This window comes from Urocampus carinirostris, chromosome 18, assembly GCF_059441175.1.
Source record: "Urocampus carinirostris isolate Australia breed hairy pipefish chromosome 18, RoL_Ucar_1.0, whole genome shotgun sequence".
In the NCBI taxonomy this organism is placed as follows: domain Eukaryota; kingdom Metazoa; phylum Chordata; class Actinopteri; order Syngnathiformes; family Syngnathidae; genus Urocampus; species Urocampus carinirostris.
The window spans coordinates 25,957,972-25,985,824 of record NC_142366.1 but is presented as its reverse complement, the minus strand read 5'-3'; the positions used below and the strand labels follow the sequence as shown (position 1 = coordinate 25,985,824).

General features: G+C 40.3%; 1 protein-coding gene across 1 annotated transcript; it reads right to left on the bottom strand.

Moving 5' to 3' along the window:
• dcaf11 (ddb1 and cul4 associated factor 11) lies at nt 1–27,834 on the bottom strand. The gene is made up of 15 exons (XM_088322699.1): nt 27,654–27,834; nt 24,380–24,605; nt 21,129–21,256; nt 20,933–21,051; nt 18,972–19,036; nt 17,262–17,362; nt 15,675–15,821; nt 13,503–13,557; nt 11,680–11,748; nt 11,442–11,499; nt 8,925–9,110; nt 5,394–5,547; nt 3,940–4,092; nt 1,969–2,075; nt 1–469 (listed from the first exon to the last, which is right to left on the bottom strand). The coding sequence occupies exons 2-15, from the start codon at nt 24,589–24,591 to the stop codon at nt 398–400; spliced, it is 1,626 nt and encodes a 541-aa protein (XP_088178825.1). The 5' UTR covers nt 24,592–24,605; nt 27,654–27,834; the 3' UTR covers nt 1–397.
• Between the last annotated feature and the right edge of the window lie 19 nt (nt 27,835–27,853).

The window sequence follows — 27,853 nt, the reverse complement described above, 5'->3', positions numbered from 1 at the left end:
TGCAATGCCTACTTTTTGTTTTCGAATTTGGGAGCAAAATATAAAATGTTGAATAAAATGCTTTCCTTTTACAATTGTCTCTTACATTTTGATTCTTGGGAAATATTTTGAAGTTGGAATCCTGATATATGGGGTCCAAAAAAATCTGAAAGGGGGGCAATACTTTTGCAAGGCACTGTAAAATTCTCTGTCTTCTTCTCCCCAACACATTCAAATTGTTTCATTCCCAAGTTGAATAAGTGTATCATTCAACCCTTGAGTATGCAACACATAGTCAGAAGCCACGATAAGCTGGTGACGAACTGAAGTTTAGAAGTTTGTGTCTCTTGGTAGGACCCAAGCGCATAACACTAGAACAGTCCAAATTCAAAGTGTCCTCATCTCCTGGTCCAGGTTTTCAGTCTCGGTCTCGCTCTTCGTCCAGAGGATGCGTTTGTCTGTGCTCCCACATTTGAACGCTACAATCCCACTGTTGACACAAAAAGCACAAGACGACTCCTTACTTGCTTTTCGCCGCTCATTTCTCGTGCTGCTGGTGCTTGGGAATGCTTGAAATTGTTGCCGTGTTTCTTAACAAGTCTGTGGTATTTATGTGGTGGGACGGTAGTTTTATTTTGGTAGGATTTCAGTAGTAATTCTTGTCGTAAATCCAGGGTCCGTACACCTTCTTTTCAAGCACTTTCAAGGCCAATTTATTTTTAGTACTTTCAAAAGAAGAAATCCAGCGCTGATTAAGATAACGTTTATTTTAGTCATCATAGTTAGTAGTTAATTCATTAAAAAAAAAATATCTCTCTCTCTTTCTCTCTCTCTCTCTCTGGACCCCATGAGAATATTTTTCTACCATGAGGCCCCCTGAGCTAAAATGAGTTTGGGAATAGTGCCAGATTGCAACCCAGATGCTGCATTTGCTTCCTTGACGGCAATGATATGGAAAGAGAAGTTTAGCTTTTTTGATAGATGACTTCCAATGCTCTTTAATTTGGATGTATAAATTGAGGACTTGATTTATAGGGGAATATGAATTATTGAGGCAGCACGGCGGCGCAGTGGTTAGCGCTTGTGCGGCACAGTTCATGTCATGGGAACCTGTCGTGGGTTCAAATCCAGCTCCAGACTTTTTGTGCGGAGTTTGTATGTTCTCCCCGTGCTTGCGTGGGTTTCCTCCGGGCACTCCGGTTTCCTCCCACATTCCAAAAACATGCATTTTCAGGTGAATTGGCTGGTCCAAATTGTCCCTAGGTGTGAATGAGCGAATGAGTTGTCTGTCCCCATGTGCCCTGCGATTGGCTGGCAACCAGTTCAGGGTGTCCCCCTGCCCACTGCCCGAAGATGGCTGGGATGGGCTCCAGCCCCCCCGCGACCCTAATGAGGATAAGCGGTACGGCTAATGAGATGAGATGAATTATTGAATAAACTTCTGTCAAATAACCATTTTGCTCCTGTTGTGTAGTATATGAATATTGTTGGCAAAAAAAAAAAATCACCCATTTCTCTTGAAGGGCATCATTAATGTTTTCAGATAACATGGCAGTGTTTTGTATCTAGATGCGTTGAGGAAAAGAGCAGCTCGCTGTTTTTCACCCCAAAAAAACGTATTTAAAGCCACAGTGTTTAAAATGTGCTAAAAAAAATTGTGGCTTGTAGTCCAGAATTTACAGTGCAAAAGTTTGCATAAGAGCTTTGGCCCGGAAAATGCTGGTCTACTAGTGATTCCAAGAGCCAAGAAGAAATCTTAAGAAGAAGGGGGGGTTACCTCATGTGCGACCCCATCTCGAAAGTTTTTCATACTGAGGTTTTTGGAGTGTTTCCTTGCCATCAAATCAGAGGATAGTTTAATGGTTATACAAATATATGTGACTTAAATAAAGGGAATTGTTTGGTGAAAATAGCCTGGAGTGACGAAGTGTGTCCCGATTGTCTTCATAATCGAATATCCTTGCCGTAAACCGTCATCGTGGTACTTACAGAGCTACTAATGATGTTGTCTTCATAAGGGTGCCAAGTGATGTCTCTCACGCAGGCACCGTGACCCGCCAGTTTAGAAACCACGGCGCCCGTCAGCACGTCGTAAACTATGAGAGGGGGCACACAAAATGGTGAGAAATGACACACAGATGTTCTGCCAGAATCGCCCTGTATTTGGCTCCACCCATCTTCCTATCAACTCTAGCAATCGTTCCAGTCCATGCTGAAAAAAAAGCCACCCCAGAGCATGATGCTGTCACCACCATGTTTGACAATTTCGTTCCGCATGTTATATGTATCTCAAATGTGGACTCATGAGACAATTTATGCTATTCTTTCACAAATGGTGTGTGTGTGTGTGTGTGTGTGTGTGTCCCCTTTCGACCACTTTCCAGCCTACGTTATCACCGGATCATCACGGGATGTGTCCGCCTCGAGGACCCAAAACAGTAGGAGGAGGAGTTGGAACGGAGCGAGAGGAGATTTGTATGTTGAGTTGGGTTTTTAGAATCGCAATTTTAAGGAACACTTTTTTTTTTTTTTTTTGCAATTTCCTGAGGAAATGGGTCTTTCCAAAACCCTGATGGAGCCTCTAGCTGCAAGCCATTAAAAGGACTGACTGGAGCGATGACATCATTAGGAATGGTAAATGGTCTGCATTTCGATAGCGCTGAAGACCTCCCAAAGCGCTTTACAATGTGCTTCACACGTACTCATTCACACACACACACACACACACACACACACACACACACACACACACACACACACACACACACACACACACACACACACACACACACACACACACACACACCATTTGTGAAAGAATAGCATAAATTGTCTCATGAGTCCACATGCGAGACACATATAACACGCAGAACGAGGTGCTCTGGTATGATGAGACCAAAATTGTCAAACATGGTGGTGACAGCATCATGCTCTGAGGTGGCTTTTCTTCAGCATGGACTGGAAAGATTGCTAGAGTTAATAGGAAGATGGGTGGAGGCAAATACAGGGCGATTCTGGCAGAACATCTGTTGGCGTTTGCAAAAGACTAGAGAATGGGGCACAGGTTCAATGTCTGCATTGGCGGTGCTTATTTACTATCTGGTAGGTTGTAATGGCTATAAAGCAATGCCTACCATAGCCTAAGTTTGCTACTATCTGGTGCTAACAAGTAGATATATTCTTATAGTAATAATTATTCTTAGTTAGGGTTGGCTGATGCAAGGCCAACTCATTACCACCAGTGCTGTAAGCACAGTGGGAATAATTTGGAAATTTTACCCCATAGACAATGAATAGGTTTGATTTTTTTCCCATCCAGTGTGCATGGACCCATTCATTTTCCATGGCTCACCATGGTAACCAGAGACGTTTCCAGAGGTGGCCAGAGTGGGCAACTGACCCACAGTTTTAGGGTTGTGGGTTCAATTGCAAGTTCTGGGATTAGGTTTTTTTTTGGCGCAACAAAAACCATGACCACAGTATTTCTATCGCCTTGAATTGGGATACTACACACAAACCCGGTGTGTGTCATTTTGTCATCCTGTCAAATGAAGGATGCTTTTGATGTGACAAAGAAAAGAACTAGCAAGGAACCAAGGGGAATGAATACTAATAAAGGTACGAGGACAATAGAGAGAGCCACAAATAACAACTTGGGTGCAGGATCATGACAGTGTCAATCATTTCAGAGTGATACTCTTAAAACGAGACCAAAAGCGTCCATATTCTCCAAATGGTTCAAGAACAGCATGCAATTTACTTTGCGTCCATGTTGGATTGTGTTTTCAGGCCAATTTTAAGGGACTACCGTGGGGTTAAACTTAAGTAAACAGCGCCCTCTTTTGGAGACTTCTATAAAAGTATGCAGTCTATAAATCCTTAGGAAAAAAGGCAGTGTTTTGCGATGACGATTGGATTTGGGTTAATGGCGCAGCCCTGCAACTGGGAGGTTCCACTCACTGACAATCTTGCCGGTGGAACAGCCGGAATAGATGAACCTCTGGCCGGTGCTGAACTCGGGAGAGAATCGGCTGCGGATGAGCGTGTGCAGGACGCCGTGGCCGCGGTACGTCATCACCGAAGTGTCTCCGGCCAGCTTGTGTCGCCTGAGGGCTGTGACGGGACAACGTTTGGGACAAAGTGTCAATACCAGGACGAATAACTGTTCGTACACCTTTTTTCAAGCACTTTTCGATCATTTTCAAGGCCATACATTCTTTACAGTACCTTGAAAAGAAGAAATCCATTAAAATGACGTTTTTATCATGATTGCTGATTCGGGGCACCTGCGACTGCCCCGTTGGCGCCAACAGCACTAGTCGCCGATTGGCTCCCTGACTCTTTTTAAACCCCCGTCTTCCAACTGTCAGACCATCTGCGAACCTATGCTCTCAGCTAGGCAAGCTCTGTACTATCTGACATTCTCCTGCCTTGTTTTCTCCTGCCTGATACCTGTTACCGACCTGATTCTGGACCCGTTTCTGCTTCTGCTCCTCCGTCCTGGCCATCGACCTGTTTTGCCCTGGTTCCTGTCTGATACCTGTTGCCGACCTCTTTTCTGGACTCGTTACTGCCCTTGCTCCTCCGTCCCGGCTATTGACCTGTTTTCTCGCTGTATATGACGACCCTTGCTCGACACGGAAGTGCCACTTCTGCCATCAGCTACCCGTGCCTGACGATCATCGGATCGTGGAAGCAAGCACTGCTCTGTTGTAAATATCTGATGTTTCAATGTGGGCACATGCGGCTTATAGTCAGGTGTGGCTTATGTATGTAGACAACTTTCTTTCCCCTTCAAAAATGTACTGGGAGCGGCGTATAATCAGGTGCGCTCTATAATCGGAATTTTACGGCTCTTCTCAGTGATCCGAGCCAAAGGAGTCTGTTTTCTAAATAGAGCTGTCCAGTGATGCTTCACATGAGCAGGTGTGTCGGCGTCATTTTAAAGAACTTTTTTTTTAAAAAAAGTCTTAATTTATTACGTGGTCTTTAGAGTCAGAATGCCAAGGCACATGGCAACCATTTCAAGAATTTTCAAGCGCATCACCCAAAATTCAAGCATTTTCCCAACTTTGGGGCGGCAGTAGCTCAGGAGGTAGAGCGATTGTTTTAGGATTAAGGGATCCCAGTTCGAATCCCGGCTTGTCCGTGTTACATGCCGAAGTGTCCTTGGGTAAGACACTGAACCCCCAATACCCCCAATAAGCAGGTTAGCGCCTTACATGGCTGCACAGATCACGGCCGCTATTTGGAAATGTGAAGCACATTGTAAAGCGCTTTGGGAAGTCATTGACTTGAAAAGCGCTATAGAAATGCAGATCATTTCATTTCATTTCACCTTGAAAACACGACATCCAAACTCAAGCATTTCCAAGGATTTCAAGCACCCGTACGGACCCCTGTAGACCACCTACCTCTTTGGGGAACGTGCTGCCAGCGGTAATCCCAATTCTGCTGGGTGACGGCCAAGCGAGAGGCTGCCAGTCCTTCTTTGGGGGAGAACTTTCTCACGTCCCACAGCTTGATGGACTGGTCCTTCGAATTGCTGATCAGATACCTTGCGTCCCCCTGCCGCCGGAGAATAGGGACAAATATTATACGATGCCTGATGCTAAATTACCTGTTTGCTGTCTTCGTGTGCACCTTTGAGACACACAGTGGATTCACTCTCAGAGAGCCCAAGACATAGTATTTGTTTTCTGGGTAACCAAGATGAAGAAAGATTTCCGTAGAAGAAGTTTTTCAAAAGCTTTGTTGGTAAACTTTAAGGATCACTAACCCTGCAAGACCCAGTCCAATTTAGACATTTGAAATTAAAAAAAGAAGTAAAAATGTACTCTTTGGGTTCAGAATCACAATAATTCCAGGTGGGACATTTGTATATAAGAGCAGCCCACAGGTTTGGAACTTTCACACTGGAAGTATTGACCAGTTACCCAGATATCTAATAACCAATGTTCCCTCTAAGCTGCGTGTGATACCCAGAGCTTTTCCGCGCACAAGAAAATCTAGCCAGGGCACAAAAATCGGGGCTCGAAATTGCTCATTAAGAAGCGAATTAAGTCAAAGTTACAGTGCATGAAGGTAAAAATACACGGGTTCCCCTGACGCTGTGTTCTAAATGCGGTATTTTGAAGTCAATGTCAAACGAAGTTGAAAAGTAAAGTAAGTAGAGTTTTTGGAGAACCGGCTTCTTCGGCTCGGCTCACTAAAAAGAACCGGCTCGGTCGGGTCCCAAACGGCTCTTCAGGTTGTTTTTGCTTCTTTAATCCCTACACAACCAAAAATTCTGTAAAATTGTGCACAAAATGATTTAAAGGAAGGGGGGAAAAAGAACAAAAAGAAAAAAATACCAAAATGAAAAAGTAGTGAAAAGCAGAGAAAAACGAAAACAAAAAGAAGAGAAAAAAAGAAGGAAAAATTCAGAACAAAAGCCAGAAAAAAAGAAAAGAAAGAAACAATTGAAAAAAAGTAAATAGAGAACAAAAAGAAAAAAGTAACAGCTAGGAAAAAATAAACACAATTTCTTAAAAGGAATAAAAAAAATGGAAAAAAAACAGGGAAAAAGGAGAAAAAGTTTGTGTTGCATTCAAATAATTTCCAATGATATCAAGTCAATCTTGTGGCCAACATTGTACTTCCACTAAAAAATGTGATTAAATGCAGTTCTGTATCGTGCAACCGACTCAATAAGCCCCCAAAAATGTTAGTATTATGCGTCAAAAGACAGCAGGAAAAAAAAATGAAAATCTTGTGAAAGAACTGTTGTAAAAACAAGTGACGTTTGTAGGCCGTACAACCTTTGCAATAATACATGAGTCAATTCTTTCAAAAGTGAAATTTTATTTTGCATTGCCGGAAACTCAGCAAAATGTAACTTGATGTCAAGTTTTGGACATGTTTGATAATAAATTATCTTGCCACACTTGGGATTGCCGTTGCTCACTGTTGTTTCAAGCGTTGCTCACCGACTTTGTGTGAACGCTCAGACCCGTAAGGAAAATTACAGGGAATGTTGCTAATAACCTGATATATTTTTTTAAATACAAACACCGTATTTTTCGCACATAAGGCGCGCCAACAATTTTTTTTTTATCAAATATAAGTTGCATTGGGGGCAGCACGGCGGCGCAGTGGTTAGCGCATGTGCGGCACAGTTCGTGTCTTGGGAACTTCCTGCGTGGGTTCAAATCCAGCTCCAGACTTCCTGTGCAGAGTTTGTATGTTCTCCCCGTACTTGCGTGGGTTTCCTCCGGGCACTATGGTTTCCTCCGACATTCCAAAAACATGCATTTCAGGTGAATTGGCCGGTCCAAATTGTCCCTAAGTGTGAATGAGCGGATGAGTTGTCTGTCCCCGTGTGCTCTGCGATTGGCTGGCAACTAGTTCAGGGTGTCCCCTGCCCACTGCCCGGAGATGGCTGGGATGGACTCCAGCCCCCCCGCGACCCTAATGATGATAAGCGGTACGGCTAATGAGATGAGATGAGACGAGAAGTTGCATTGGACTATATAAGCAGGGTTCGTAGACCTTTTTCATGGCCAGCACTTTTAAAGCCATTTTTTTTAAATTTTCCCAATAACTTTAAAAAAAAGGAACCAAGCGCCCATCAAAAATACGCAATTTTTGTTGGCTTAGATGACTAAGGTATAGTCGTAACTTGCTGCTAGCACATACTTTGTGCTATTTTGCACCGTTTCTATTTATGATGAGGATCAAATGATTTCTTGTATATATATCTTGTTTATGGTTTATACTGGCTGAATAAATACATTACAGTATGATCTAGGATCTTTTGGTGTCAATGGGCTGCTGTAAACTGACATGAATTCTGCCATTCTGCAACAACTAGAAGATGCGTGTCGAAACTGATTAACAAAGTGTAAATAGTGATTATTTTGAATTTTATCATTTATTTATAGCACTGAAGAGTTCATATTGTTATTTTTTGGTTTACATTTTCTGGGATTTTGTATTCTTGTTCAACTTTGAATGTGTTCAGTGTAGATCTGTGAATATTTCTATTTATACTTCATGTGTTTTTAGGGATCCCCTGCAAACCATATGAAATGACTAATTACTAAATAATTTGGTGCATATGTTTTAATGTTATATCATTAAAAAACACAAATCTGAGGAGCTGTTTGGGAGCTGAGCCAAAAATAACCGGTTTTCTGAATGGAGCTGTCCCCTTGGGTGCAAGCAGTAGGGGGTGATGACGCTTCACAGGACAATGCCATAATGACTGAGAGCAGGCGTGTCAACATCATTTTCACGCCCTTTTTGAAATTTTGCTTTGTTCATTGCACGGTCTTTAGAGTCAGACTGCTAGGAAACATGGCAATGGCCATTTTTTCACACAATTTCAAGCAATCCACCTGATATTTCCTGATATTTAAAACACAACATTAATCCATCCATCCATCCATTATCTGCACCACTTATCCTCAGTAGGGTCACGGGGGTGCTGGAGCCAAGCTGTCTTCAGGCAGTGGGTAGGGGACACCCTGAAATGGTTGCCAGCCAGTCGCAGGGCACATAGGGACAGACAATTCACTCGCTCATTTACACCTAGGGACAATTTGGACCGGCCAATCAACCTGATATGCATGTTTTTGGAATGTGGGAGGAAACCGGAGTGCCCGGAGTAAACCCACGCAAGCACGGGAGAACATGCAAACTCCACACAGGAGGTTCGATATCATGACCTCAGAACTGTGCCACACACGCGCTAACCACTGCGCCGCCATGATGCCCACGCAACATTAACATTGAATCATTTTCAAGGATTTCAAGCCCCCGTACAAACCCAGATAGGTTCACAGCTACGGTGACGCATTTCCAATTTTGTCCACATATGGATCATAAGGCTCATGTTGAAAATATTAGCCAATTTGGACTTTTTGGGTATTCCATAAAATAAGGTAGATAGGCGACGGCCGAACCTTGCTGTGAATGAAAGTGATGCCGTCCCGGTGGCCAGCCAGCTGTCCCACGGGCTGTGGCCAATCCTCTCGCAGCGTCCTCCTGTCCCAGACTTTGCAGAGGGCGTCGTCGCTTCCGGAGAAAAGGAGCTGAGACGAGCTGTCGGCGAACGCCACCGCGTTCACGTCGTCTTCGTGGGCGTCGATCTGACAGAGAGAGAAGGGATATCCTGCTTGATCTCTTTGTTCTGTTCTCAACTGGCGCGTTTGAGAGGGACCACGTCTCATTTTGTCGGTTTTATTTCTTTTTTTGTACATATTAATAGTTCCTAAGATGGTTAGTGATAAGGGCAAGGGAATGTGGAAAAGAGTGACAACAACGATCGAGTGAAAGATTTGCGAAATACAAAAATGCTGTACGGGTGTCTGCTAAAAAGGTACAGTAAAAATTGTGTATTTTTAGCTTTTTACCAGCATGTCAATATATTAATTATACATCAAGGGGAAAATGATTTTTCGGGGTTGGTACCCCCTTTTTCAAGGACAATTTTTCCAGAAATCCAGCATTGATCAAAGGAACATGTTTTCTTGGCTCCGATGACTAAAACAAAGTCGTTATCTTGCTGCTGGAACATAGGAACATATTACATGCTATTGGGAGCTGTTCCTATCCATGATCTTTTTGCGTCAAAAACTGCTATAAACTGACATGAATTCTGCCATTCTGCTTCAACTATGCAAGCGCAGCTTGGCTATGTCGCACTTGTTTACAAGCACAGAAAGGACTGGGTGGTGGCTAATAATGGAGTTTAATACGGAAGGCAAAAAAGGAAAGAAAGTACTGTATGTACCAAAAAGATATACGAGAACAGAAAAGGTTTTTTTATCAATTTTTTTGTGGAAAATACGAGTTGACCCCAACCTCTCATAGCCCTTAACTCTGATGGCACCCAAGAAAATAAAAGTATGAGAACACAGATAGATAGATAGATGTCTAGATAGATGTCTAGATAGGTAGATGTCTAGATAGATAGATGTCTAGGTAGATAGATGGATAGATGTCAAGATGAATAGATGTCTAGATAGATACTTTATTCATCTCCTTAGGGAAATTCACACTTCCAGCAGTATCCTTGTATTGAAAAATAAAATAATAAAATAAAAGAAATGGAATACAAAAATACCAAATATAACGTTTTGCTATAGTATAGAGTATTTAAATAGTGCTACATAAAATACACACTGTAATAAGAATAAGGTAATATGTAAATGTGGGGATGGGGTTTAATGTGGGCTTTTACTCCCCCGAGTGGAGTTAAATAGCCTCATGGCATGAGGAAGAAACGATCTCCTCAGTCTGTCCGTGGAACTGATCTAGAAGGAGGTGATATAATTGTCTGAAATCTTGTTTATGACCCAAATTTAGACTTATTTTCATGATATTGATTGCTCCGAAGCAGAGTGCATTCAATCTTTCAATCGTAGAAACTGCTTTTTGTTTCACTTATTTGAATTTATATTTTTTGCATGTTTTTCAGAAAATATGTGTCTACATTGGTTGAGATAAAATTGTAAATAGTTGTTTTTGCATTTTATCATGTATTTACAGCACTAAAAAATTTATACATTTAATTTGTATTTAATTTTTTTTTATTTTTATAGATTTTGTGTTGCTCGACTTTAAATCTGTTCAATGGGTAAAAAGCTAAAATTGTTTTGTATTTTACAATTTTTGTTAGATTTGTGATTATTTTGATTTATATTTCGTGTGTCTTTCAGTGATCCCCAGAAAAACGTATGAAATTACGAATTACTACACAATTTGTTGCATAATGTTTCAATATCAGTGATAATAAATGATTAAAAATAAAAATAAAAATCTGAGGAGCCGGAAGAGCCAGGTTTCTATTATTGAGCTGTCCTCTTGGGTGCAACCAGTAGGGGGTGATGACGCTTCACATAATCAGGCCGGAATGACTGAAAGCAGGCGTGTCGGCTTCATTTTCACGCACTTTATTTTGAAAATCGTCTTTAATGCATAGTCTATTGAGTCAGACTGCCAAGAAACATGGCACGAATTTCAAGCATTTTTCAAGCACATCGTCCAAAATTCAATCATTTTCCTGACCTTGAAAACAGGTTAAAATTCAAGCATTTTGAAACAGAATGAATGCAGATGTACAATATGATGTAATTTTCTTCCTGAATGCAAAAAATATCACAGCACTATGTTTAATGATAGTACTGTACTTGAACATTTGCGACACTACTTTGTTCAATCTAGCCTTTTTGTGTTATCTCAATTTGTTATGAAGGACACGACTTTCTATAAAAACGAATTAAAATCGCATCTCGCAAAGCATTGTGGGGCTTGGGATTGTGTAATAATAGATTGTGGTTTGCAATAATCTGCGGTCTGTGCAGCCCTTTGAGACTCCTTGTGATAAAGGGCTATACAAATAACATGACTTGAAGGATTTCAAGCACCCGTACAAACCCCAAGTTATTTAGAATGTAATTGAACCAAAACACACTCACCTTCAATGTTCTTTTATTCTGCTCAAGGTCGAAGACGTAAAGGCAGCCATCATTTGCTCTGTAAGCGGCAGAACAAACTAGTGTCATGCATAAGTTGATTCTCAAGTTCTTTGTACTCAAAAAGCTGGAATTGTATTTAAGAGAGAGGGTCATGAGCTTCTCATTTGAACAGACAGGGGGATTTACATGAAAAGATCAGAGAAGAATAGAAAAGGTAAAACAAGCTCATTGCACTCACCCTCCCAAGATCTCTTTGCCATCTGAAGACGCAGCCAGTGAGAACACGCAAAACCTCCTCTCATCCGGACTACATCAACAAAAACAAAAGGAATCATGAGTTGTATGGCAATATGTTGGCGAGTCAAGTCAAGACAATTATCTAGGTGTGAAAAAAACGATTAAACCGGGGCGTGCCCACCCAAAGACATGCTCTGCCCACCCCCCAAAAAAAGAGGGAGTAGTAGTGATGGCAGTCTGGGCAGCGCATATGCTCTGCAATTCATATAATGTCATGTATGTCAACAGACCCTAGGGTGGAGTCTCCCGTGTGTGTGTCAATTCTCTTGGAGGGAGCAGCAGTTAATCCCTGGGTGGGCGTCCAGGTTGCAAATGTATCGCGCATGTGCCAAAAATGTCAAATGTAGCCACCTTTGAAAGTTCAGGCAGGACGTTTGTCCTGCTGCTGATTATTTATTACCCGTCTGCCTGGTCATCTAGGTTCAGTCACATACCTTTGCCTCTCGTAGTGAACTGTTATCATTCATTTCACTTATCCTGCATTTTTTGCCTGTCATCTGTGTGTCCCCGTTTATGTGTTGTTCTATGTGTTTGCAGAATTAAGCAGTTAACCGCCTTTACCTAGTAGCTCCTCTCACTCAAATAAACTCATACTGATGGGAATTCTGTCTCTTCATTGAGAAGCGGCTCTTTAGCTCAATTATTATGAAATATTGTGTACAAAATGACAAATAATGCTAAAAAAGATAGGAGAAAAAAGACAAAAAGGAAAAAAACAACAGAAGAAAAACAATTAAACAAAAGCAAAATGAGAAAAAGAAATAATAAAGGGAAAGGAATAAAATGCTAGAAAAAAAGAATAATAAGAATAAGAGAAAAATGGAAAATTTGAAAAAAAGAACTACAAGTCTCGGAAAAATTAACAAAAGAAAAAAAATGACTTTTGGGACATGAATAAGGCTAAATAAGAAAGGAAAAAAAGACAAGAAAAGAAAAAAGAACAGAAGGAAAACAATTAAACAAAAGCAAAAAGAGAGAAAGAAGAAAAACATAAAGGTAAAAATGAATAAAAGGCTAGAAAAAAGTATCATAAGAATAAAAGAAAAATGGAAAAGCTAAAAAAAGAACTACAAAGCTAGGAAAATAAAACAAAAGAAAAAAAGAAAATGAAGAACTTAAAAAGAAAAAAAATTAGGAAAAGGCTAAGAAAAAAAATACAAGAATAAAAAAGAAATGAAAAAGAAAAAAACAGAAGAGAAATAAAAGAAAGTACTGTATGTATAAAGAGCAGACAAATGAGTCAAACATGGACCCATTTTAATGATATTGATTGCTCCAAGTTCATTCAATCTTACTTTTAGTTTTACTTCTGTTAACTTATAATTCTTGCATGTTTTTCAAAAGATCTGTGTCTAATATGGTAAAAATAGAACTGTAGGTAGGTTTTTTTTTTGCATTTTATAGCATCAGTGAGCTGAGCCAAAAGTTTCGATTTTCTAAATAGAGCTCTCCCCTTGGGAATGAACCAGTAGGGGGCAGTGACGCTTCACATAACACCGCCATAATGACTGGGAGCAGGCGTGTCGGTGTCATTTTCATGCACTTTTTTTGTCTTCTTCATTTAATGCGCGGTTTATAGAGTCAGACTGCTGAGAAACATGTCAATGGCAACAATTTCAAGCATTTTCAAGCACTTTTAAGCACATCACCCAAAATTCAAGCATTTTTCTGACCTTGAAAACACACTATTAAAATTTGGGCATTTTCAAGGATTTCAAGCCCCCGTACAAACCCTGGTTAAATGATATGAAATGAAGCACTAACTTGAGATCCAATGCAGTGTGGTTTTCACTGTCCCCGTCAATACTGCACAGATGAACTGAGAAGACACACAAAGATTCTTTATCACTTCAAGTCAAACATCAAATATAAACATTTCAAATAAACAATAAAGAAAATATATGCGGAAGCTCTCTGATATTATACACACCATGTTTTCCGCACTACAAGGCGCACTAGATGATAAGGGCGACCCTCAAAAATAGTCTTTATAGTCATATATTTTCCATACATAAGGCGCACTGCACTATAAGGCACATTGAATTTTAATTATTGTAAGAGCTATGGTTTTTATACGGGTATATATACACTTACTGTATCTATTAGTGCAATGACTGATGACAGTATTGGTAAAATGGCAAAACTGTGAGCGAACGGGACTCCAACTGTGACAACTGCGGAGGTAAAGCACTGAAACCTCAACACTCAACAACTCGTGCTACACGCTGGAGATCAAAATTAAAGAACAAATTATAAAAAAAAATGAACAATTTCGAAATAACACCATCGTCACTGTTCCACGGTTAAATGACATTTTATTGTGTTTATATCATGGTACTACACTACCTTTTTCACAAATTGACTCGAGAAATTTCACAAAAAACAAAAATTTTTCAGAAAATGAGAGAACAAGGATGACTTGGGCATGGGAAAAAAATCTTGCAAATGACTTCAGAGCATCTACAGGATAGCACTAGTCTCTCACACTGCTCTGCTGTTATTTTGGCCCATTCCTCTTCCAGCCTCCTCTACAGTTCGGTGATTGTAGTGGCTTTCTTGACCATAACTTGTCTGGATTTTCCAGAGGTTCTCTATTGGGTTTAGATCAAAACTTTGAGCAGGCCATGCCATCGATTCAAGGATATGATTTACACGTTTCACTGTGGAGGACTGCAGGCTGATTGGGCGAGGAACACAAGTAAGAAACCGTGTGCTTTTGAAGAAGGTACTGATACGCATTTGCATTCGTGTAGCTGAACAAGAGGCCCGACTCTTGCTGCAGAAAGAAGGCCCCAAACCATGACACTTCCTCCTCCACGGACCAAGTTCTCCTCTGTCCACACAACAATCTTGAATTCATATTAATTGTTTGAAAAATTTTCCCTTTACAATAGCCTAAATAAATAAAATACGATACAACCAACATGCCTTAAATTAACTTCAAACAAAAAGTGCAAGGGAATTTCAACGGAGCTCACAAATTCAAAAGTGTGGGCAATCTTGTTTTAGAGCCATATTAACTCATGTTATGGTAAGAGCTCATCACTTCCTCTTTAGCTTTTTTTCACGATATATATCAATCACATAAACTCTTCAGACTCAGTCCACTGCTTCCTCAGGTCCCCCAAGGTCTGGAATCCGCAATTCTCCACAATTTTCCTTCGGATCCGTTCGTCACAGCGTTTTCTGCCACACTATAATATACCCGTTCCCACTAATATATTTTATATAGCTGATGCTATATTTTAGTAGTTATTTGGTTGTTGTTGTTGTGCTCTGTACAGCTCTTTGAGACTTTTTGTGATAAAGGGCGTCATAAATTAATATGACTTGACTCTTATTTTGATCTTCAGACTGTATTCGTGATTCATAAATGATTGTTATAATGATGTGAGAAATAATCATTTATTTATATGATTGATTGAGGAAGTAATTTTGGAGGGCAGGTCTACGATAAGCCTTGGACTTCAACCTGTCATGGTCACGATTGCTGATTCGGGGCCCCGTTGGCGCCAACAGCCCTGTTCGCTGATTGGCTCCCTGACTCTTTTTAAACCCCCGTCTTCCAAGAGGAAGCTGTCAGACCGTTTGCGAACCTATGCTTGCAGCTAGGCAAGCTTTGTATTATCCGACATTATCCTGCCCCGTTTTTTCCTGCCTGATACCGCCCAGTTTCTGGACCCGTTTCTGGACCCGTTTGGCTTCTGCTCCTCCGTCCCGGCCATCGACCTGTTTTGCCCCGTTTCCTGCCTGATACCTGTTGCCGACCACTTTTCTGGACTAGTAAAACGAACGCTATTGGGTCCTGTCTCCGTTTCTGGCTTGTGACTGTCGTCCCGTTTTTTCTTTTCAGGTGGTTTGTTCGTTCTGTGATTTTTTTCGCAACATGACTAAAAAGAAAATATAAACGAGAAAATACAAATAGTTCCCTCTTACTGTAGTCAGACCAGCTGGAGTAGAGCACGTGCTGCGCGTCGGGCATAAAGCAGACGTCTAGGATGCTCCAGCCAACATCTCGAGCCTTAATGGTTTGCCGGAGTAGAAAGCGCCCTCTGCTGGTGTCGTACAGGCGGATGTTCTGATCTGAAGCAGAAAGTGGTCTTAAAAAGAAATGAACCATACTTACGCATTGAAGGATTCTATACATTTGACTATAAAGGATTTTAAACGATTGAATACAAGTTACATTTATTGAGTTTAATGCAAGATATTCACTGAGTGGTCACGCTGTTCCAAATGCAGAATATTTTGACTAGGGAACTTTGATAACAGGACTCTGACAGAGGACGGCAGGCGTTGTTTTGAGAACAATACGCTCGTCTATGAGATTGTGAAGCCCACGTTGGGCTTCCTTGGCACGCCCATGGGAGGAGTCGGCACGCCATCTTGCGGGGAGACGTGGGCCAAGAAGAGAGAGCTAAAGGACTTCAGAAGAGGGCTTCCCGGAGACTCCAACGACACTAATTCGGCCGTTTTCGATGGAGTACACTTAAACTGTTAATGAAATTAAATCTTCCCCCCGTGTGGAAATGTCGGCTTTCTTGATCATCATTCCCCTCCATAACTCATTCGAACAATTTGGTAAACGCTACATTTTGATATTTCATTCCCAACAGCGTTCAAGTCTGCAATATCATGAAAGTTTAAATGTATCCATAGAGTGTGGGTGCATGCGGTTATTCACTCATTCGATACCAGACGGTCTTCTTAAACAGGACCCAGGCTAGCCAATTTTTGACGTTTTCACTCATTTCTGAAGGCCTACAGACAATTTAGTTCTGTAGCTTTATACACCGTTTCGAGTGAAGTGATCACATGATTGTGGTCTCCACGGGGATTGCCTCCCAGCGGACGTGAAATGAAATGAAAATGAAATGATCTGCATTTCTATAGCGCTTTTCAAGTCAATGACTTCTCAAAGTGCTTTACAGTGTGCTTCACATTTCCAAATAGCAGCCGTGATCTGTGCAGCCATGTAAGGCGCTAACCTGCTTATTGGGGGTAATTGGGGGTTCAATGTCTTACCCAAGGACACTTCGACATATAACACGGACAAGCCGGGATTCGAACAGGGATCCCTTAATCCTAAAACGATCGCTCTACCTCCTGAGCTACTGCACAGAACGTCATCCCTCTCCGACCAGTTGATAATGGAGGGACTTTGTCATCTTTTTTAGTAAGAAAAGAAAACCTCTCTTGAAGTGTTAACTACGTATCCATAGCTTCGCTTTTCTCACAACAATGCTTCACGATGCCTACTCACCGCCAACACGCTCAAAATCACTGGATACCCAAAGTAAATTAAATGCTTTTCTTGAACCTTTTGGAGATAATGGTGAGTGTTTGGCCTCTTTCAAAAAGGCGAGACTCTGAAGTTTTGTCCCAAGAAAGGGTTTCTCGCCTCAACGTGGGTGATTCTCTAATGACGCACAACCATTCTAATAACTTATTGTAGTTACCTATTCGGGCCAAAATTTGGAGAATCACTGAATGGAATCAACATTTTTGCAGTTTTGAATTTACCTTGGCATGCAGACAGAAACATGTTTCCCTCCTCGCTGTAGACGCCACAGAAGGCTTTGTGATAGTAGGCGGCCTTCTGAGAAACATGGTTCGGCAGGAAACTGGGGGGAAAACAGTGATATAATTCAGAAACGCATAATCGTACTAATTATTTAAATGAATCAATTAAAAAAAAAGTGCAGTGGACCTTGAACTATCAATAGTTAAATCATTTATTACACCTAAAGTTAAGTCGGCTTCAGAGGGGTTCCTTGACAGATAAAACATTTGTTATGTCTAGCATTCAAACACAATAACTGTGTTAAAGAATATAAAACATTTCATCAACTAGCTTGAGAATATAATGGGATTGGTATGAAAATGAAAACTATTCTAAAAGTAGGGGTTGTGTCCACCAGTGGTGGGCCGTCGGGGCCTGCAAGACCTTCTCTCCTGGCCCGCTGAAACATTTGATGTTAATTATATTTGTCCACGAATGAGTGTTATATAATTCCAATTTGTCTGTCATCTTCCATTTATTGCTTTCGACTTGGTTAGACTGCTTCCAGATGCGTGCTTTCATATTTAAGCATTTAACAAATTTTATTTTAGCCATTAGTTACAATGTTACCCTAAGGCTTTTATAATCTGCAGGTCCTAAGTGACAACAAAGCTGTTGGTTTAGCCCCAAGGGTCAGGAACCCAAAGCTCGCAGAGCAATTTATGGATTGTTTCATGAGTACATACGGCTCAGAGTTGAAATGGAAATTGCGAATTTATTTCATGTTTTGATACAAGCGCTTCCGATTGTCGCATGTGTGAAGCAGAGACGACCATGATCGCTCATTGGGTTCCAGTATATAGAGGACACAATCTTAACTACAGTTTTCAGTCAAGATGTCACACCAACAGTTTTGGCTGCAAATCGCTAAATAATCATTTATATGGATGCTCATAAAACAATCTATGTACATTGCAGAGGCACTTTATGATGAAAAGCCACAGAACAAACTTTAAACACCCAAAAGCTCGAGCAAAGCATTGAGAGCAATTTGATTGGTTGAGCGGTGGGAATGGGCAGATATACAGTGGGACCTCAGTTATTGCGGTTAATGGGGACCAAAACCACCCGCGAAAAGTGAAAATCTGCAAAGTAGCGACGCCCCTTCAAAAATGCTTAAAAATAAATAAATAATAATAATATTTTTTTTTTGTTCTTTTTTTAAATTTTATTATTACTATTTTTTAGGCCCGCGAAGCTCTGAACCCGCGAACGTCGAACCGCGAAGTAGTGAGGTCCCACTGTATACACAGCATCTGCCATCTTTACTGAAGGTAAATACGTTGATATCCTCGTTTGCAGTATTTGGTGACATTTTTACAAAAGAACTCTGCTTGTACCTTGTTTTGAAACCATTATTTGGGACAAAAATGACAGTCAAAATGAGGCTCAACATTCTTAAGTAACTGCAGGAGAGAGTAAAATTGTAGGTAGTATATTTATATTGATATGGGACACAGGCATTATTATTTCAGAGATCTCATCAAATCATCAAAGGTCACACAGTGAAATAAAATGTGCTGAAGAATTAGCTTTTGTCTGGAGAGTGGGTTTGGTGATTTTGTCTTAAAAGATATGTTGTGGCTCTCCCAAAAAAAATCTAAAATCTAATCTAAACAGCCCGCCACCGGTGTCCACTGTCTTTTTTTCTTCTTTCCCGAATGACTTACTGCGTGCGGATGCGACTGCATTCTCCGTGGGAAAAGCTTGAGGCTCTACATCTTCCTTGCGCTCTCTAACCAAGAAAAACACAAAGACAAGATATGACTACAAGTAAAGAATCTAATGGGCTTTCTTTGAGCTTCAGAAATAGAAAAATATATTGTGTGACAGAAGCGCTTGTTTGGGGACAATCAAAAAGCCAATCTCATTGGGAAAGCCATATTTGTTCTATCAAACAGGCCCGTATAGGCTAATGTGGCCCCTGGACAGTGAAAAAAAAACGTCCTATTGACAGAAAGCGGTGTCAATCGAAACAAGGGGGGCCTAACTGCCATATTGGGAAGCACTTTACGAGTCTGTGAATTTTTAAAGGGGAGTTTTGGAGCGAAACAAACGAATATCAAGAAACAACCTCGGATAGATCACGCATGCTTTTAGGCGGATTTTTTTTTTGGTATCTTTCGGTATTATCGTGTGTTTTGTAGTCAATAATGTACATGCTTGAATTCTCTGGATTGTCCTTGATGTTATAACGCCATTTTTTAATTTTAATTGTGAGTTACACCGGATTTAAAGTTTTGTATTTCGTTTCAGACTGACTATGAGGTTTCTGTGACGAGTAGATTTTGAAATGTCATCACATCTCGCCAATGATATCTGGCATATTTCAGTGACTGGTGACATCGTACAGACACTGTTTTGCTTCTCAACAGTCCAGCGGCGGGCCCTCGGAACGTTAAGGGGTTACTTGAATGAACGAAAACTTTATTCGAACATTAAAATAAAAACAGAACAAAAACAATAACTCAACAACTAAATAATGTTACATAATATGTTCGAAAAGGGGTAATAAGAAGGCGACGCTTATTTTCCCTACCCCTTCATCTTCCCTATTAAATACACCAATGATAATAACAACAATAGTAGTAATAGTAATAATAACAGTTATATAACAATAGCAACAATAACACAAAGTTAGCCATAGTTCTAGACGCACTTTTCCCAATCTCTCGTATCACCCATTTTCTTCATCTCTGTATTCCGCCATTAATGTTTTTTGTATTTAAATTTGAACACGTGAATAGTTGGACGTTGTTTGTTCTCGTCTTGTAAATTGTTCCAAAGTTTGACTCCGCACATAGACACACACATACTTTTCCTGGTGGTTCTCACCTTTGGGATTATGAATTTACTACAGCCCCTTAAATTATAATTTCCCTCTTTACGAATGAATAATTTATGGATGTTTTCTGGCACCATGTATTTGTTGATCCTAAATAACAGTTGTGAAGTGAAAATTTGTATTAAATCATCCAAGTTTAATCATTTGGACTGCAAGAATAAAATATTATTAGTATGACCTCGATATCCTACCCTGTGTTTGGTTCTAATTGCACGTTTTTGGAGGATAATTAATTAATTATTGAACCAGACTTCTGCACAATATGTTAAGTATGGCAAAACTAGAGAACAATATAATATCATTGGACAATTCATCCCATCCACTACACAGCATTATATCCAGACAGAAGAGCAGCTTCAGCGACAGACTGCTGTCACTGTCTTGTACCACGGACAGACTGAAGAGATCTTTTCTTCCTCATGCCATGAAGCTCTTTAACTCCACCCAGCGGAGTAAAGGCCCACATTAAACCACACCCCCTACATTGCATATTACCGTACTTTTATTGCAGTGTGTATTTTATGTAGCACTATTCAAATACTCAATACAACACGTCACATTGGGTATTTGTATATTGTATTCTTTTTGCTTTATTATTGTATTGTTCTCAGCTAAGGGATGCTGCTGAAAATGTGAATTTCCTTGCGGGGATGAATAAAGTATCTATCTATCTATCTATCTATCTAATAAATACAATGCATTACAGTTTAAAATGAATTTGGCTTTATTCATTATTGAAGCGCTACAGCATTGAATTAGTCACTCTAGTAGAGCATGAAATCTCACCTGCGTCAGCATGTGTGTAAAACTGGTTTTGCCTTTAAGATCGGACAAAGCAGTGGCCAGCATGATCTGGGTTCGGATCTCGCTGCGGTCCACTTCCTGCGTGTCGGGCTGGGTGTCCACTATCAAAGTGCAACACAACTCAAGACTGTTATCACGCGTGCAAACTGTGTCACGAATGCCCGTTTTTGAGGTTTACCGGGTGGATTGTAGCTGTTGCCCAGCCGACCCTCCCAGGCTCCATCACTGTCCTCGTCAGAGTCGGAGTAAGACTGGACCAGCTGCAGACCTGTGGCTCCGCTGCCGTGGACCAGTCGAACCTGGCCCCTGCAGAACCGCACACAAAAAAAACCCTAATTGTAACGGGTACCTCCGGAATGCCAGTTGATGGACCAGCCACACCTTTTTCATGGCAAAATTCAAGCATTTTTCAAGCATTTTCAAGGACATTTTTTCCAGTACCTTCAAAGGAAGAAATCCAGCACTGATGGTAAATGGTCTGCATTTCTATAGCGCTTTTCAAGTCAATGAAGACCTCCCAAAGCGCTTTACAATGTGCTTCACACTTACCCATTCACACACACACTCACACACCAATAGGAAGTCAGCCATGCAAGGCGCCTACGTGCTTCACACACTCACATACCAACAAGAGTGTCAGGCATGAAGGCGAATACCTGCTTATCAGGGACATTAGGGATTTAGTGTCCCGCCCAAGGACACTTTGACATATAACACTGAGGAGCCGGGAATCGAACCTTCAACCTCTTTATCCCCAGAGTCAGAATTTGGTCCATTGTTAAGCTTTTTATATAGAGTCAAGTCAAGTCATACTTATTTCTATAGCCCTTTATCACAAAAAGTCTCATAGGGCTGCACAGTTTTAACAGTTTGAAATCAGTTTTCATTTGAATCTACTGTCTTCCCCTTCTGCATCACTCCGCTACTCCACCGTACCAGGTAAATCAATTCGGTTTTTTTCTTCACATGTATATATATTTATGATAGTCACACATATATATTGCAGTACTAAGTATTTACTATTTTGTTATTTTTTGGGGTAAGTTTAAGGGGTAGGGAGATAATTAGCAAAAGTTTCTATCCCCGCTGTATGTCAATTTCCCTTTACAACACTCGCCTCAGAACAATTGCATGATGTAGTTCTATTTAATGTTTGTTTTTTTTCACCACTAGGGAGAGCAGATAAACAATGTCCCTTTAATAGAAATGTAAAAAACAAGAGCAATTCAAAACAATTACAATGATGGAAATTAAAGGAAATATTTGTTTTTTATCCTACTATGAAACAATTAAAAATCTCTTCAAGTGAAAATGACTATACTGAATATTCTAAATAGAACACTGTCCCTATAAAAATCTTAAGATTCATTTATAAAGGAGTCTGAAAACAAAATAATTAAAATAAAAAAACAGAGTATTTTGTTTATTTTTATTATTTTATTATCTTCTTTTTTACAGTATTTTCTTGCCTTGTCTTCCTGATTGAACTCTATTATCAGCAAACATCAATAGAACCTTTTCTGTCTTTGTAAACGAGTGTGTGAAGCTGCGCGTGCATTGTCTAAGCGGGATGGCAGAATTTATGTCAGTTTATAGCAGGCCCTTGACACCAAAAGATATAGATCATGGATAGGAACAGCTCAAAATAGCACAAACTTTTTTTTAGTCTTAAAAGCCAACAAAAAAAAAACACTTTCTTTTGATCTGGGCGACATTAGCTCAGGAGGTAGAGCACTCGTCTAGGGATATGTCGAAGTGTCCTTGGGCAAGACACTGAATCCCTAATGCCCCAATAAGAAGGTAGGTGCCTTGCATGGCTGACTCCCTATTGGTGTGTGAGTGTGTGTGTAAATGGTTAAGAGTGAAGCACATTGTAAAGCTTTGGGAGGTCTTCATTGACTAGCGCTATATCATGACTCATTTGATCGATAGAAGCATTCAATCTTTCAATCGACTGCTCACCTTTTGCTTTTTGTTTGATCTATTTTCATCTCTATTTTTTATGTATTTTTCAGAGGATCTGTCTAAATTGGCCAAAATAGAATTGTAAATAGTTAATTGTTTTGCATTTTATCATTTATTTCTAGCACCGAAGAGTTAATATTTTATGTTTTTATTTAATTGTTTTGCATTTTCAGGGGGTTTGTGTTGTTTTTCGGCTTCAAATCCGTACAATGTAAAAAAAGTTAAAAGTGTTTTGTATTTTAGAAAATGACTTGTAGATCTCTGAATATTTTAATTTATATTTCATGTGTTTTTCAGGGATCCTCAGTAAAAAATATGAAATTACTAATTACTAAATCTTCTGATGTATACAGTTTTATTAATAATGATAAAATATCTCACACACACACACACATATCACATTAGCTGCACTGCTTATCCTCAGTAGGGTCGCGGGGGTGCTGGAGCCCATCCCAGCAATCATCGGGCAGTGGGCAGGGGACACCCTGAATTGGTTGCCAGCCAATCGCAGGGCACACAGGGACAGACAACTCGCTCGCTCATTCACACCTAGGGACAATTTGGACCGGCCAATCCACCTGAAATGCATGTCTTTGGAATGTGGGAGGAAACCGGAGTGCATGGAGGAAACCCACGCAAGCACGGGGAGAACATACAAACTGCGCACAGGAAGTCCGGTAGCTGGATTTGAACCCACACAGGAGGTTCCCAAGACCTTAGAGCTGTGCCGCACACGCGCTAACCACTGCGCCGCCGTGCTGCCCATGATAAAATATCCTTTTAAAAAAAACTGTAAAACTCTGAGGAGCCATTTGGGAGCCGAAAGTGAGCCGAGTGAAAGGAGGTTTTCTAAAGAGAGTGGTCCTCTTGGGTGCGAATGGTAGTGACGCTTCATATAACAACGCCATAATGACTGAGAGCAGGCATGTCGGCGCCATTTTCATGCACTTAAAAATACATAATTTTTTTATTGCGTGGTCTATAGCAGTGTTTTTCAACCTTTTTTGAGCCAGGGCACGTTTTTTTTGCATTGGAAAAATTTCGCAGCACACCACTAACCAAAAATGTTGTAAAATGACAGTGAACAGTATAATTAATTACAATATAATTTATAATACCCCCTGGTTTGACAATACAGACACTTGACAATGACATAATATTTGCAGAAAATGATTCATAAATGTTTTATAAAATTCTAAAAAGTGACACTGGATAATTTCTCATGGCACACCTGACGATCTCTCGCAGCACACTAGTGTGCCGCGGCACAGTGGTTGAAAATCACTGGTCCATAGGGTCAGGCTACCAAGAAGCAAAGGCAACAATTTCAAACTATTTTGAGAACCTCACCCAAAATTCATGCATTTTCCTAACATTGAAACATTAAATTCAAACGTTTTCAAGGATTTCAAGCACCCGTCCGTACCCTGCCGACATAAATGGATCATTCTCAGAAAAACTCACCTCCTGAGTAGGTAAGCCAGCACTTCAGCTAAGTCGACGTCCTCTTCTGATGCTGATACCGTGTCTCCTTGTTGCCTATCGCTGCTGCTGCTGCTGCTGCTAGTACTACTGCTGCTACTCTGGTTTTGTTCTTCTAATTGAGACTGATCAACCGGGTTGCCACTGGAAGACCGCCTGCCACCAGACATCCCAGAACTGGACTGAGAGCCCATAGACTGAAGAGCACCTGGCCGAACAAAAGAGCCAATGTTAACATGACCAAACAACAAAGGGCTGCAACAACTAATCGATAATATACATTAAAATGTATGATTAAAAGCGTTGGCAACTAGTTAGATCATCGATTCATTGTATCGTGAGAATTACGAGCCACTAAGTACGTAAAATCGATGCAAATAAGAGTGCACACAATTTGTGATGCTGCAACTTGTAGTACCACTTGGTTTGGCAGAGGGCGCCAAGGCCATTTTTCCAAAATAAATACCTCACTTTTTTTTTTTTTAATCTCTTTTTATTGAACATTGAATCATCACAAACATCATGGGCACGAGAGTTTCAACTTTTTGGCTGTTTTACAGTGTTCTCGTTTGCCCGCATCCCTGCGTCCTAGATGCATTATTTTTGCCGGGGACGCATCGTGTCAAATCAACGTGCGTCCCCGGGACGCAACTTTTTTGACACGAAATTGACATTATCATTTTTGAACAAAGATTTACCGCACTCCAAACTTTTCGTGAGGCAGATCCGCCATTGTTGTTTTGGTCTCGCGGTTCGAGTTTTCGTCTGCACGCCGATCTCCAGTTCGATTTGTGTAGTGAAAGTCCGTTTCTTTTTAGAGAAGCGGCTTTTTCGGCTCAACTCATTAAAAAACGGCTCACTTCCTTTGATGCATTATATTACGAATGATGTTGTATAAAGAAGTTAAGAAAAAAAGGAAGTATAAAAGGAGAAAATGAATAAAAGACAGGTTTGTGGTGATCCCTTTTAATCAGTATATTACCAACAATAATTGAATGCAGAAAATGAATTCATAATTTGAATAAGAAAATGTATTAATCTACTTCATTATATTTGCATGTATTTTTTCCTTCTACAGTGAACGTCCAAGCGACTTCATTTTTGAACTTTTTTTTTATAATAAACCTCATTCACGTCGAGCAACTCTGTGTCTTACAACAAAATGTTCATTAACAATATATATGATATAAGGAAACACATGTACAATTTAACATGTTAAACTACTTAAATAAACATGTTGGAAAAAAAAACGTTTTTTTGTATTTTGTAAGGGAAAATATGACAGTTTGTAAGGGCATGGAGCACACTCAATTTTGGGGACCCATAGATCTCAGTTGGGACCCATAGATTTTTGAGCATGCGAGTCCCCGGGACCCATTTTCACAGCTCAAATGAACACTGGTTTTATCATGAAAGAAAGTGCTGCAGAAAAACTGAAAAAAAAAACCTGAAAAAATAAAGAGGATAAAGTCACAAGTCTTTGACTACCCATGCCACACTCTTGAATCGTAAAATGTCTAATTTGACGGAGCCATGACTACAACATCTGGAAACAAAGACCGATACCGGAGCGATACCAGAAATAGAGCAAGTATCAGATAGGCCTCCCTCCCGGCTGCTTTGCTGTCAATTATTAATATGAACAAACATACACCAGAAGGCAATGATCCCTACACGCCGTCCTACATTTATTAGAGGCTTCCAACGCCTTTTGCGTGGCCAAATTCAAGCACTTTTTTCCAAACTCTCAAAGCCCATTCCTCAATTTCTCCAGTACCATGTACAAGTCTCATAAACTTGTATTATTAAAAATAGAATCATATTTTCAAATATACAGTGATACATCTCCATAAAACATTCATTTGTTCCCGGTATCTAGGAATGCTCGTATCTTGAGCGAAATCCCCCAATACGAAATAACTGAAAACCAATCAATTCGTTGGACGCCAAGTAGTCCGCGGTGTATGCTGGGATTTATTTACCGGCGTTTCATTGGCTAACCAATGTGTCAATCCTCATTTGAATCGATCACTATTGGCTAAAGTTATTCGGAGGTCAAGGGGCGGATCCTTTTTATCATTTACAGGCTGGCATTGGCTTGAACGGCAAAACAAAGCCTGCAATTGGCCGAAAAAGATGAATGCGCAAAGCACGTGGCTGACGGCATACAGAAAGCATTTTTTTACTATTTTGTATTTGTAAATATTTTATTCTCCTGGATTTACTAAACTCACGGATATAAGAGGACCACGGCTGCACATTATTATGAAAACAACGACTTCGGTGAGCTACTCCAGCTATATATTTTCCCAGTATCTTGTTTCAGACTGAACTCGAGGTTTCTGTGATAAGCGGTGCAGATAATGGATGGAATGGAGTGTCTATTTTTAAATAAAACTCAATTCCAAGGGTTTATTGTCATATATACAGTAAAGTTGCGAGCGAAAAAGAAAATAGAAACTAAAGAATGGTTGGCATTTCTTGAATCCCAAGACTTTAACCTTCCGAATGATGGAACGATGCATTTGAGTGACATGGTATGGACACCGCATCCGCACGTGTCTACGACACATATTTGCTTCTTTGCAAGCTTTGGGAATGTTAAGGGGGTAATAAGTTGGACTGAACTATCTGACTGTTTTGTCAACGTTCCCATTGTAGCGCCTTATAATCCGGTGCGTCTTATGTATGTCAAAAAATAGGACCAAAAACTATTTTTTCGGGTTGCGCCCTATAACCCGGTGCGCCTTTTAGTGCGGAAAATACGGTAGATTAAAAAACAAAGCGAGGCGGAATGTAAAGCCCCCGCGACCCTACTGAGGATAAGCGGTACAGATAATGGATGGATGGAGCGTGAGGCAGAAACTTTAAAGAGGTATTACAATTTATACTTTAGAAATAATACAAAAGTAAGACTCCAGAAATACTAAGAAAAATACAACTACAGCAATACTACAAAACTAAAAATAATAACCTAATAATATGAAAATAAAATAATAATGTTTTATAATGAGCGCAACTGATTCTTATAAAACCCTAAACTGTAAACAACCCGATAACATCATGACGTAACTCCCCCTAACGCCCGATAAGCTCGTTAATTCACTACCCCAAAAGTTAATTATCCACGACATCGTTAACGCATCCGCCATCTTTATCGCTAACCTTAAACCAGGAAAGCCCAATTCCTACTTTTCATGCCCATGCTAAGATTTCGCTAAGGGAAGCTCTCAAAGCTAACCATTTTTAACGTTACCGTTGAGTTGTCAAACGATGTCCTCGACGCCGCTCTTTACCCACCGGTCCTGTCGTCTTATTTATGTCGAGTATGAACAAATTTGTGGCTCATTTTGATAAGAAATCCCGAGCTAAAGCTAGCTAGGCGCTTCATTTGACGGCCCGTCGGGAGAACGCCATGTTGTTTACAAGTCGAGCCTTCTTTCTTCGCCGTCACGT